This window comes from Aptenodytes patagonicus, chromosome 9, assembly GCF_965638725.1.
Source record: "Aptenodytes patagonicus chromosome 9, bAptPat1.pri.cur, whole genome shotgun sequence".
In the NCBI taxonomy this organism is placed as follows: Eukaryota; Metazoa; Chordata; class Aves; order Sphenisciformes; family Spheniscidae; genus Aptenodytes; species Aptenodytes patagonicus.
Window position 1 is genome coordinate 3,362,650 of NC_134957.1, and position 13,161 is coordinate 3,375,810.

Here is a 13,161-nt window from a genome sequence, read left to right on the forward strand (position 1 = left end):
GGGGGGGGGATGTGCGCAGGGGCTTCCCGCGGGCGCGGAGCGGCAGCGCGGATGCCCGAGCGCTTCTTCCTGCAGTGCACGGGGTGACTCCCGGTATCCGAAGTGCCAGGGATCTTAAGGATATAAAATACATATAAATATATTTTTTTTTTTTTTTTTTTTTTTCCCCTGCACCAGGAAGCCCCGGCTTCATTTGCACCTTTAGTTCTCGTCGTTTCAGGGCGGGCTGCGATACAACAGCCGCCGCCTGTGCGTTAAACGGGAAATAAAATAGAAATAAATGTCTGCATCTGTCCTGTTTTTAAGGCAAACGGCAAAATCGTTTCGTGTCTCCCGGTCCGGCCAGATCCGCCCAAGGACCGCGGAGAGACTCCAGCGTCTGGGGAAAACTTGCAGCCCCATCCCGCAAACGAGGCGTGCGAAATCTTGTGATATAAAATGATGGAGCAAAGGAACGGGGGGGGGGGGGGGGGGGGGGAGAATCTCTGTAAATAGGTTGAGCATCGGGAGCCTTTGTGCCCAGGTCGCCTCGGAAGGCGGAGGGGCGTCGGGGATGCCCGTCCCTCCCGGCTCCCCTTTCTGTGGTCTCTGACATGGTCACATCAAAGGACCCTCCGGGGAGGTCTGTGCACAGCCGTGTCCCCGAAATTTGTGCCTAGGAAAAGAGACAAAACCAGGCGATATTAATTTATCACTGAACGGCGAAATATTGAATGTTTCTGTACGTGCGCGTTGCCAGAGGTTTGCACAGTTTGTCTGAAAACACCCGGAGTTGGAGGCGGAGGAAAAGGAGGGGTTTTTTAATAAAAACCATTTGCCGCTTGTCTTCAATTAGGGTCCAGAAATTTAGCAAAAAGAAAAAAAGTCTTTTTTTCTTTTTTTCTTCCTCACTTGCCGTCGGGATCAAGAGGTAAACGCGGCGCCCCTGCAACGATTTCAGGGCTTCGCGTTAAAAGGAGAGAGAAAACACAGGCGGTATTGTCGCGATCCGTGTCGGCGCGGCCGGCTGCGGGGGGGCGACGAGCCCGGGTGACCCCCCCCCACACACACACACCCCCGCCTGACCCGCCGGTGTCTCATGCCCCGGCACACACCTCGCCCTGCTCCGCAAAGGGCTTCTCCGCCCGGAGCCGGACCCCCGACGGGCCGCGGGGCTCGGGAGCGGCGGGACGGGGAGACCCGGCTCCGGGGGCCCGGGAGCTTCGCACTGCGGCTCCCTGCAGCCCTCAGCCGGGCGTGCGGTGGTGATGGGTGTCCCGTTGCAAGGTGGGGTGCCCTCAATTTTTTTCCAATGCCATCGGGGGAGCCCCAAGCCGCCGGCGCTTCTCCCTCCCCGGGGCTGGGCAGCCACGGAGCCTCCCGCCACCGTGTCCCAGGCAGGTGACGGGCACCTCGGCAGCGAATACCCGCTCCCCCCGCCCCGATATTCCCCTGCATCTTAGTGTCCATGACAAATAGAGGCAACGTGAGACAGGAAAAGGGGGGGGGGGAGGGAGAGAAAGACACGCACACAATAGCCCAGCAAATTGTTAGCAACTCCGGCGTTTGGGGAAGCCGGTACTGTAACTGCGCTCTCATCAGTCACCGCTCCTGAAGTGATAGTAAAAATGCATCTAAACATGCTGCGGTGTGATATATAAAAGCACAGCGGGATGAGCTGCTTTCCAAAAAGGGACTTGGTGATTGGATATGCCTTGGCATGATTGACAAGAGCTTAGTTTGGTAAAGAGAAGACACGCAAGCTTTCACAGCGGGATTTCTTTTCTAAAATATATCACACTAGCCTTTGAAAAGCGCCGCACACTATAAGGGAAATAAGGTTGCTTTATAGTGCGCTGACATTTCTTTAAAACACAACTAAGATCAAAAAAAGAAATAAAATGTGTTCCAAACACAATGTTTTAATTAGTTTATTCTGTGCATTTGCTTTTATCTGGTGTATATATCACGGATCCCCATCCTTTAATTAAAACAACTGGCTGCCTATACAACAGCAGAGACAAATGCTTAACTTTCGCCTTTGTAGCTACAAGCAAACGCAATTTACTACAGCTCTCAGAATAGTTTTTAAAATAAACGTGGACGCCTTGAAAGCTATCGGGGAATGGGCGAAGGTAGCGGGAAATGGCTGGTTCCTGGCTTTGAAAACTTGAGAGGATGTGAAGTCCCGCGGCCAGCCCTGCCCGCTGCCCTGCCCGCTGCCCTGCCCGCTGCCCTGCCCGCTGCCCTGCCCGCACCGCTCACCCGCCGGCCCCGCGGTCTCGCAGCCCTGCCGAGGGAATTTAAACGCAACGAGGGCAAATAGCCGCCTTCAGCTGGGAGCCGCAATTGAAGGGCTGCGATGGGGCTTTCTGTTTGCTTGGTTGCTTTTTGGATTTGTTTTGATTTCTCTCTCTTTTTCTCCTTTTTTTTCTTTTCTTTTCTTTTTTTTTTTTTTTTTTTTTTTTTTTTTGGTACGGTCCCGGTCGAAGCCCAGGTTACCGCAAGCCCTCCCTCCCCCCGGCACCGCCCGCTCCGGGGTCGATCACTTGAGGCACCTTTTCTACCGCGATCTCCCCCGCCTCTGCCCGACAAGGTTCTCGTTACGGAGCTGATCCTCCGGGGAGGGGAATAAAAGTCCTCTAAAAGGCGTCGACTCTTTCACCCCGTGGCACGCACACCGTTTACGGGGGGGGGTGATTATGCCGGGGGGCCCCGTCGCCGCCCCCCGAGCCCGGGGTGCGCTCCCTGCGCGCCCTCGTCCCGCAGCGCGGGGCCTGCGCGGGGCGGCGGCGGAAACGCGCTGCCTCGGGGTATTCGACAGAAAAAATAGGGAAGGAGGGGGTCAGACCGGCGGGGGGGCTCTATCGCCCCGAAATCTGAGAATTTCGGCAGCAAGAGCGGAGCTGGCTCTCCCCGAAGCTCCGCGGCCGCAGGCAGAGGGTGAACCGCCCTGGTGCAAAGCTGGCCCCAGGCGGGGGGCATTTGGGCAAGAGCCCCCCGCCCCACGCCCCGCTGCTGTTATTCACCCCGCTTTGGCCCCAAGGCTTCGAGCTTGATTTTAACGGCGAAAGCGGCTCCCGTTGCGGGGCTATTTAACCCACGGAAGCGTGGGAGGGCTGAGCCCGGTTCCTCGCGGGAGCCGCAGCCGCCCAGCCTGCGCCGTCCCGCGGCCCGCCGGGGCGGCCGGACCCCGTCGGGGCTGCGGGCTGGAGGCGCCGCCGGAGCCCTTCGTTCCCTTCCTTGGCGAAGGGAGTGGGGCAGGCGGCGAAAGGAGCGGGAGCGGGTCCTACCCCGCAGCTGTGCGGCGGCACGGCTTTTCCCGGGGAGAAAAAAAACCGCAAGGGGAAAAGGGAATGGGCAAATAACCCTAAGGGGACCGGCGGAGACGGGTCCCCGGACCGGAGGGGCGAAGGGGGGGGCTCGGCTCGGTCCCCGGCACCTTGGGGAAAGCCCCCGGTGGTTGAGGGGAGAGTCGCTGGGCGATGCGGCCGGAGGGAGGATGGCGAAAGGCGAGCGGTGGAAACGGCACAGCCCTAGTTTTGGGTTTGGTTGGTTGGTTTTGTTTTTTTTTTTTTTTTTCTAAGACCTTAAATCGTTCAACACGTTGTTCCAACACGTCCTAGGGGCTGGCGAAATCGTGTCCCTGTCTTCAGGGGATGCCGGGCGGCGGGAGACACCCTCGGTGCCCGCCGCCGATGTGCCCGTCGGTGCGCCGGGACGGCGCTGCCAGAACCGATGCTGGGCGCACGGCCCGACCCCGCGGGCCGGGGCCGGAGCCCACCTGCACCCCCCGCCAAGGGCCCTCTGCTCCACCGGGCCACCCCGCAGTCCGCCACCGGGGCGGCACTTGACGGCTCCGCTCCGGGGCCGCGGGGAGCCGGGTCTCCCGCTGCCGACCCTCCGGCTCCGGGCCGCGGCTGTGCCCAGTGCTGGGAAAGAAGAGCTGGAAGCGAAAGGAAACCCCGCGTTCCCCCCCGGGGCTGCCGGCGGCGGGGAGAGGGCCCGAGCCCCGGCACACCCCGGGACTCGCAGTGTCGCGGGCGCGGGCGTCCCCGCAGCCGCCCCGGGGACCTGCTGCAGGCTGGGGGGGGGTGTCCCAGGACGGGCTTGGGGTCGCCCCCCCGGAGCCTGGCAGCTTCCACCGCTTGGCCCCCGGCAGCTAGAGACCGCTGTCTCCGACCCCTGGGGGTGCCGGTTCAAATGAGGCGACTCGAACCCGGGGAACGGGTTTGTTACCGGGGTTTACACCTGCTGCGAGGCCTCGGGGCGGCTCGGCGGGGAGAGGAGGGCGAGCCCGGGAGCAGCGGCGGGACCCCGGGCCCGGGGACGGGCTGGACCGGGGTTGATTTGGGGACAGAGCCCCGCGTCCCCCGGCTGCTCCGTCCTCTGCGGTGCGCCCGGGGCTGCGGGGCAGGGTGCGGGGCTCCCCGCCGCGTCCGGGCAGGGGCGCGGGACAGCTCTGGGAGGTGCCCGGAGCCGCCCGGGGCCTCGGCAGCCGTCGGGGCCGGGCCGGGCCGCTCCACAGCGCCGCCTCGTGCCCGACTCCGCTCCGGGCCCCGCTGGCAGCCGCCGCCGGGAGGGCACGGGCGGAGGCGGCTCCCGCAGCCCCGCTCTCAGCCCTGCTCGCCGGGGCCGGCACGTTTCCGGGAGGCTGAAGAAGCGGGGCGGGGGCTCCTCCGGGGATCCGTGCACAACCCCTCCTGCCCTTCCCCTCCCGTTATCCCCACAGATTCCTCAGAGCATCGCCGCGCTCGCTGCAGGTCAAACCCCAGCCTCAGCATGGCCGGGAGCACCCGGCGGGGCCTCCCGGCCCACCTTGGCTCGCCGTCGGGCGGGGAGGCTCTACCCAGCCGGGCCCGGCCCCCGGAGAACGGCCCGGGGCAGGAGGGGGTCGGGTACCCCGGGTGCGGGCTCGAAAACAGCCAGGGCACGGGGGCAGCGGCCCCGGCACGCCGGGGAAAGGGCGGCTCTGCTCCGGCAGCTGATGCCGGGCTGGCGGCTCTCGCGGCCGGGATGCCTCCCCGGAGCCCGGGGCTTGCGGTTGCCCCTCAGGGCTCAGTCACGCAGAAAGGCTGACTAAAGTCTGTGTCCCCCGCAAGAGCGGGACAATAGAGCCACCCTCCGGGTCACAGGTCACCTCCTCGCTGATTGAGATATTCGCCGCTTCCCCCCACCCCCTCCGCTCCTCGGAGGCGCGGGGGGATTTCAAGGGGGCGGCCGGAGGGCGAGGATGCTCTCGGCCGGGCCGGGGTACCGAAGGCCCGGCTTCCTCATCCTCTTGCTCCCGGGTCTGCACCGTGCCTCGTACGAACGGCTTCGCAGGGGGCTTTTTCCCTCTCCCAGAGAGTGGCTTTCCCCGGGGTCACTCGGCCTGCGGGCGCGCAGCCCACGCCGGTGCGTGCCCTCTAGGTGCGTGGGCATCCCAGGGGGCGGCTCGGCACCCCGCAGGGCTGCGACCCCCGCTGTCCCCTGCCCCTGGGTTTGCCTCGGCCGCCTTTGGGGCGACCGGATCCATTAATTCTGCATCAGCTCTAACTCGTCCTCGTGGTTTTCCCACTCCCGAGCCCGACGCGTGTTTTCCACGCAGCTGAACGGTGATTTTCATTTTGGGGGGAGTTTCTCCCCATCACCACCAAATACGCGACAAACCCCAGCCCGTGGGCGAGGATGCCGGTGCCGGTCCGGCTCCCCGGGCTGCAGGACGGAGCCCGCCGGCATCTACATTTCCTCGCCACTCAGGTCTTTCTGCCTGCCTCCGCCTGGCCTTTGATATTCCTCGCCCCCTCCCCTTGCCGAAGTTCAGACCTGTTTACTCCAGCCCGTATCTCTGAAGTTCAAATGTACATGTGATTCCCCCCTCCGCTGAGTGACAGCTACAATGGAAATGTCTCGTTCGCTCCTGGTTTGCATTTAATTACACTGGAGATGCAATATGTTTATGGCAGGAGAAAAACTACTTGTCTTTACGCTTGTTAGGGATATTCATTTATCCGCGATACAGCGCGGCTTAAAAGCTCTTTAGGGCGTATGAAATATTCCCCTCGCCGGCCGGCTCGCAGGTCGGCGCGGGGGATTTTTGTTGCTGTTTCCCCGGGTTTGTTTTGTCTTTTCCTCGCACCCTCGGTGGAAGGGACGAGGGAAACCCGCGGAGCCGCCGACCCCTCCCCCGCTCCCGGGGCCGTTGCCGAAACTTCACCTGCCCCGCTGCGAAATCCGCCGTAACGAGTGGGCACCCACTGGGGACCATTTTGCCTCCTGCGCTGCTCTGTCGGTGCAGGGCCCAGACCTTGCGGTCTTACCCCCGGCAAGGCTCCCCGCACCGTGCCGGGGTGCTGGGACGAGGCAGCGTTAAGCCCCGGGGGTCCCCGGGCCAGGGCGGGGGGCAGCACCGGGGGGAGCCCGGCGGGGAGGTCCGGGTCCGCCGCCGTGCGGGGCACCGGCGGGGCTCCGGGAGCGGAGGGACCCGCACCGCCTTCCAGGGGTTTTGCGTTTTTGTGGCTGTTAAATTCCTAAACCATCCCAAAGGAAAAAAAAAAAAAAAAAAAGAAAAAAAATAGGCGGTGGAGGAGAATTACACGAATATCTGTTCTTGACGTAAAGCAGGGGGTCTTTCTCCGCCTTCCCCTCGCGTTGGGAGCACGACGGGAGAAGGGGAGCCTGCGAGACTACTTTTCCGGTTGCTGTTGTTTGCGCGTTTGCAATTGAGATAGATTTAAATAAAAGGAGAGAGATGCGATGTTCCCCCGCCTCTGGAAAATAAATTGGGATCGGCCAGATATACCGCTGAATAAAAATGGAATTCATTGAAGTGGTAAAATACGTACAAAATATATTATACATTTTTTTAATTACGAAAGCACGCGGGGGGGGGGGGGGGGAGGAATTCATAGGCCATACCGACAATGCCCTTAAAAAAATGAACGCGTTTTATGCCGGTTTTGGTCCCCGAGCCGGCGAATCCCAGCCAGGAATCGCTCGGGTGGGACTAGCGCCTGTTGGCCCCTGCGGATGCTGCCGGGCGCCCGCACCGGGCAAAGTTGGCAGAGTGGAAATGGGAAACGTATAAAAAAGACGTACAGGTTAATTGATGTAGCCCGATCCGCGAGTACACTGCGGCACGGCAGGGCTTTGCAAAGCCACCAAACCCTCCTCCAAACGGCGAGTCCGCGTCCAAAGCTACGGTCGCTTCTTTTTACCCCCCTCGCCCCCGCCGGGATGCTTTTGCCGAAGCCCCGCGGTGCCGGCGCGCGGGGGTTTTTCAAGGCGAAAAAACAAATTAAATTTTTTTTTTTTTTTTTTAAAGCTTCTCCCGCCGTGGAGCCACGCTCGCTCCATCTCCCCGGGTCGGGGCAGCCGCAGTCCCGCGCGGCGTGGGCACCTGGGCGGGCGGCGCGGCGCGGCGCGGCGCGGCGCCCGCTCTCCTGCCGGCTCCCCGCCGCCGCCGCCGCCGCCACCGCCACCGGCCCGGCCCGACCCCGGCGCATCCCATTAGGGACAGACAATGCGCCGGGCTACACGTGAGGCCTCGCACAAGCAGGGGTCAGTCGCCCTCGGTCGCTCCAGGTCGGCGACTTCAGAGGCGCTGCCCTCCCCGGCGCTCAGCTGACGGGCTAATTGAATTATGCCCCTTTTTTTTTCTTTTCTTTTTTTTTTTTTTCCCCTTTTTTTGGGGGTGGTTGTTGCCGAGAAAACCCAACACGTGCGGGAGGTAATTAATTACCCCGCCGCGGCCCTCCGGAGACAGGCAGGTAGAGCCGCCGCGGAGCAGCGAAGGGGGGAGCGGGGCCCCGGGGGCCGCAGGTCGGTGCCCGGGTGTCCCCGGCCCGGCCCTGCCCGGCCCGGCCGCCGCGCCTCCCCCGCGCCCGAGCTCCCGGCCACGCCGCGGAGAGGGCTCCGATCCTGCCGGGTGCCCTCCCTCCCTCCCCCCCCCCCCCCCCGCGCAAAAGCTGCGGGGCGCAGCGCGGGCGCGCAGCGAAGGCGGCTCCGGCCCCCCCCGGGCGGGTCCCCCCCGCTCCCGCCTCTCGTTGCTCTGCTGCGATCGTGCGCTGACGGCAGCGAGGGACTCACCTTCCAACTTTGGGACTGCTCGTGGCGGCCGCGGCCCGGGAAATTTGAGTGTTTGACGGGCACCGGTGTTACCTCTCGGGGAGAATTTATATCGGTGGGGTTTTTTTTTTTCCTTTTCCTTTTTTTTTTTTTCCCCTTCCCCCTCCCTGCGAACCCTAAAATAAAGAATGCGAAGTCTTTCCCGGGGCTGATTGGGGGGAACGATGTGAAAGGGCCGCGGTTATAAAGCGCTGCTTGAAGCGGGCTCTCAATGCGTCTCTGAACTTGATCAGATTTTACGTTTCCTGCAGAGAGCCGGCGGCGAGGCTGAGACCTGCCCAATAGCCAGACTTGGGGGCTCAGCAAATCTCAGGATATTACAATTACAGCCATCTTTCTTTCTGCCTTTTATTTCCACTCTTGCTCCCCATAGTTCTTTGCAAATGCTTTCCAGAACAGAAAATGAGTGGATTTATAGCGCTGTCTGCAACTGATAATTATTCCAAGGCAGAACGTTGCCTTTGCAAAATAAAATTAAAAAGAAAAGGGGGGGGGGGGGGAAAAAGGAAGGAAAGAGAGAGACTGGGGGTGGGGGGAAAGATAAACGAGTGTAGGAAAAATACGGGGCAGGAGCCGCCGTGCCGGGCGCTGCTCGGCCGTGCTCCGCGGTCCGGCGGGGCGGGAGGGGACGGAGCCCCGCTGCCCGCGGAGCGGGGTGCGCGCCCCCCCGCCGCTGCCCCCGCCGGGGAGCGAGGGAGGAAAGAGGCGGCTGAACTCGGGCCGGCAAAGTTAGCCCCGGCCCGGGCAGGCTGCGCCCCCGCGCCTCCCGCGGGGCTGGGGGCAGGAGCGGGCTCTCCCCGCTCGGCTCCGGGCGGTTCTGCCCGCGCGTTTAGTCAATGAAGAGAAAAATAAACGCAGGTAGAAGAATAAAATTAAAATTAAAAATAAGAATAAACAGAAAAGCCACCCCAAAGGCGCCGGTGCGAGTTTTTATTTTTGAAGCGCCGCGGCGGCTTTGCAGCGGCTTCGCGTCTCCGCACCGCCCGGGGCGAGCGTCCCGCGCGGCGTGGGGGGGGGGGGGGGGGCACGGCACGGCGGGACCCGCGGGGGGTGGGTCGGTGGCAGCGGGGACACCGCGCACGGCCGCGCAGCGGGACACAGGGACGCGCACGGTGCGCGCACGGGGGTGGCCGCCCCCCCGCCCCTCGGCGCGGCGCGCCGGGCCCCGGGCCGCCCCGCCAGCACGCAGGCCGCGGGGCTCCGCGGGGCTCCCCGCCGCTCCCCCCCCGTCCCGTCCCGTCCTCCCGCCCCCGCCCCCGTTTTACCTGCGAGGCGCCCGCGTCCAATCAGCGTCCCCGGCGGCGCGGGGCGCGTGCCAATCAAGCGCGTCGCCGCCAATGGGACGGCGGGCGGCGGGTCAGGTGACGCGGCGGCCGGCGGCTCCCCATTGGCGCGGCGCGGCCTGGCCCCGGAGTTGGTTTATGTGCGAGGCGCGGGCGGGCGCCCCGTCAGTGCCCCGACGGCGCCGAGCGGGAGCGGGGCCGCGCTGCGCCTCGCCCTGCCGCGCCGCCCTGCCCTGCCCTGCCCGGCCCGGCCCGGCCCGGCCCGGCCCGGCCCGGCGCGGGGGGCGGGCGCCTCTGGGGGCGGGTGGCTTTTTGGGGCCTGTGGGGTTTTTTGTTTGTTTGTTTGGTTGGTTGGTTGTGTGTCGGCCGGGGGGTGCTCGCCTCTCTGCCCGCCCGCGGCCCGGGGCCGCGCCCGCCCGCCCGCAGCGGGGGGTGGGGTGCGTTTCGGGGTGGTTTTGTACTTTTTTGGGGGCGGGCGGGAGGAGGGGGGGGGCAGGCTGCCGCCGCGCCGACGGCCCCGCGCCCATGACGATGCTGCTGGACGGAGGGCCGCAGTTCCCGGCGCTGGGGGTGGGCGGCTTCGCGGCGCCCCGCCACCACGAGATGCCGGGCCGCGACGCCGCCGCCGCCGCCGCCGCCGGCGGCATGGGGCTGGGCCCCTTCGGGGACTCCTCGCACGCCGCCGCCGCCGCCGCCTTCAAGCTGAACGCGGCCCCACACGACCTCGCCGCCGGGCAGAGCTCGGCGTTCACGCCGCAGGCGCCGGGCTACGCCAGCGCCCTGGGCCACCACCACCATCACCACCACCACGCCGGCCAGGTGCCCTCTTACGGCGGGGCCGCCGCCTTCAACTCCACCCGCGACTTTCTCTTTCGCAACCGCGGCTCCGGCATCGCGGACGCCGCCTCCGGGACGGCGCAACACGGGCTTTTCGGCGGCTCCCCCGGCGGTTTGCACGGCCCCGGCGGCATCCCGGACACCCCGGGCTACCTGCTCTTCCCGGGGCTCCACGAGCAGAGCCCGAGCCACACGTCCCCCAACGGGCATGTGGACAACGGGCAGATGCACCTGGGGCTGCGCGGGGACCTCTTCGGGCGACCGGATCCCTACCGGGCCGTCTCCAGCCCCCGCACGGACCCTTACGCCGGCGCCCAGTTCCACAACTACAACCACATGAACATGAATATGGGCATGAACGTGGCGGCCCACCACCACCACCATCACCACCACGGCCCCGGGGCTTTCTTTCGGTACATGCGCCAGCCCATCAAGCAAGAATTGTCCTGCAAGTGGCTCGACGAGAGCCAGCTCAGCCGGCCCAAGAAGAGCTGCGACAGGACTTTCAGCACCATGCACGAACTGGTGACCCATGTCACCATGGAGCACGTCGGGGGGCCGGAGCAGAACAACCACATCTGCTACTGGGACGAGTGTCCGCGGGAAGGCAAGTCCTTCAAGGCGAAATACAAACTGGTCAACCACATTCGGGTGCACACGGGGGAGAAGCCCTTCCCCTGCCCCTTCCCGGGCTGCGGCAAGATCTTTGCCCGCTCCGAGAACCTCAAGATTCACAAGCGGACGCACACAGGTAAGGCCCGTGCCCCCCCCCCGGGGCACACGCCTCCCGCGGGGCTCCGCCGGGCTGCGCGGACGGGCCGGCGGCTGCCGGAGCGGGCGGGTGCGCGGCGCTGCCGCCGCTCTCGGCCCCTGCGCGCCTCTGCGGAGGGAACCATAGAAATGCTAATGAAATCTCATTTTCGGTGACTTCCGCTCCTTTTAATTTTATTTTTAGGCCCGATCGGCGTCTCTCCTAATTAAATCAGCGATACTTTTGTCAAAGTATTTTTATTTGCAGCCCCATCTTCCCTGTAGCCCTCCGCACGGGTGGAGGGAAGAAGGGGGGGGAGGCAGGAAGCAAACGTATTTTGGCTTGTATCCTTGAGTACGTCTTGTAAAACTGTCCGAGCCGCTGAATTTATCTCGGGTCTTCTCCCTCCCCGGGCTCGCCCAGCCGCCGTCCCCGCCGGAGCACAGTGCGGGTCTGGCAGGAGGCAAATTAAAAGTAACAAAGGCTGACCCGAATTTATCCGACACGTAACAAACCCTGCTGTCCGTCTTTCCCTTCTTCATTTTTTGGGGGTGCTTGTGTATCCCCAAGGTGGGGTGAGCGGGGCAGAGGTTGTCCTGGGAGGAGGCAGGCGGGGACGGAGAGGGGAACGGCCCTCCTTCACCCTCTCTGAATTTCACAGGTGAGAAGCCTTTCAAGTGCGAGTTTGAGGGCTGCGACAGGCGCTTCGCCAACAGCAGCGACAGGAAGAAACACATGCACGTCCACACCTCGGACAAGCCCTACATCTGCAAGGTGTGCGACAAATCCTACACCCACCCCAGCTCACTTAGGAAACACATGAAGGTAATCACCCCTGCGCCCCAGCCCTTTCCTCCCTGAGCAGGGATGCTCAGTCGCTGGCGTGCTAAGGGCTCGTTTCCCCAGGGCAGGGCAGAGCTGAGCGGTGTCTGCTGCAGAGCTCCACGCTGCCGGTGTGGCCCGAGCGGTCCCCGGTGTCTAGGCCGTGGCTGGAGCACAGCCCGGGGAAATGGCGTAGTTTCTTTTTGTGCTCCCACCCGTGCAAGCGCTGCCCGGTTTCCAGAGCGTGGCTCGGTGCTGGAGGCCTGTGCAAATACAACCTGGCCTGTGGCTGCAGCCCCCCACGCCGGGACGCTGCAGCGAAGTGGCCGGGAGCTGAGGCGGGCGTTTGCTGCCGGTTGCTCGGGGTGGCCGGGCAGAGCTCAAGCCACTGGACCCCGGTGTCCCTCCTGCATGGGGGAGCATCCCAACCCGGCTCAGCGGGGTGGTGGGGACCCCGAGCTCGCTCCCATCTCTGCCTCTTGGTTTTAGGTGCACGAATCCCAGGGGTCGGACTCTTCCCCTGCAGCCAGTTCGGGGTATGAGTCCTCCACCCCCCCTGCGGTGGGCTCCGCCGGCAGTAAGGACTCCACTAAAACGCCGCCGGCCGCCCTCCAGAGTAACCCCGGCCACAACCCTGGACTGCCCCCCAATTTTAATGAGTGGTATGTGTGAAGGCAGCTGCTGCCCAGCCAGAGACTGGACCCAATGCGTTGGGAGCAAGGAAAAAAAAGGACAAACCAAGCCAACTGCAGCTCGCTCCCACGGAAATGGAGTTTTCACACCGACGACCGCATAGGGCTACACCTAGTTAACTGCCAGGATCCGGAGGGGGGGGGGGTGTCTTTTATTATTATATTATAATTATTACTATTTTTTGCAAGCCCAGACGCTGGACTAGCCATGTCCTTTTCTCAGGATTGGATTTCTTTTTTTTTTGTTGTCATTTTCTGCAGTCGCAGTCGTTTCGATATTTTTTTTTCCCCCCCTCCCTGCCCCAGTCCCTCTTCCGCCGATTCCCCACTTTTTTATTTTTAATTTGTTTTGGTTTTCCTTCTTTCGGTGGGATGTTGACATGAGGATGAAAATTCTCCTTCGCCTTAGTGGTGATTGTTTAAACTTACAGTCTTAAACCGTGCCAAAGTCCTGTTATGTCTTGAACTTTCTAGCTCTCCTGCTGCTCCTTTCTCTGCTCTCCTCCTCTTTCTCCTCTCTCTCCAAGCATTACACTTGTGAATGTATTCTCGTCTGATGGGGTCGGTCAGTATTTTTCAGGATGAGGATGTGGTGTTTATTCTACCCAGATTGTGACGTTTAGTATAACAGTTGCCTTTTTGTAATAACTTTTTTTTGTAAATACATATCCATGATGCCATATTTATC

The 13,161-nt window shown here is 63.1% G+C and overlaps 1 protein-coding gene across 1 annotated transcript; it reads left to right on the forward strand.

The window, feature by feature from the left end:
* The first annotated feature begins 9,896 nt into the window (after positions 1 to 9,896).
* On the forward strand, positions 9,897 to 12,453 carry ZIC3 (Zic family zinc finger 3). Its single transcript, XM_076347636.1, has 3 exons — positions 9,897 to 10,959; positions 11,621 to 11,784; positions 12,271 to 12,453. The coding sequence occupies exons 1-3, from the start codon at positions 9,897 to 9,899 to the stop codon at positions 12,451 to 12,453; spliced, it is 1,410 nt and encodes a 469-aa protein (XP_076203751.1).
* The last annotated feature ends 708 nt before the right edge of the window (positions 12,454 to 13,161 follow it).

Coding starts and splice junctions, on each gene's coding strand:
- ZIC3 (XM_076347636.1), top strand. CDS start 9,897: ATGACGATGCTGCTGGACGGAGGGCCGCAGTTCCCGGCGCTGGGGGTG. Junction 10,960..11,620: donor TCACAAGCGGACGCACACAG/GTAAGGCCCGTG, acceptor TGAATTTCACAG/GTGAGAAGCCTTTCAAGTGC. Junction 11,785..12,270: donor CACTTAGGAAACACATGAAG/GTAATCACCCCT, acceptor TCTTGGTTTTAG/GTGCACGAATCCCAGGGGTC.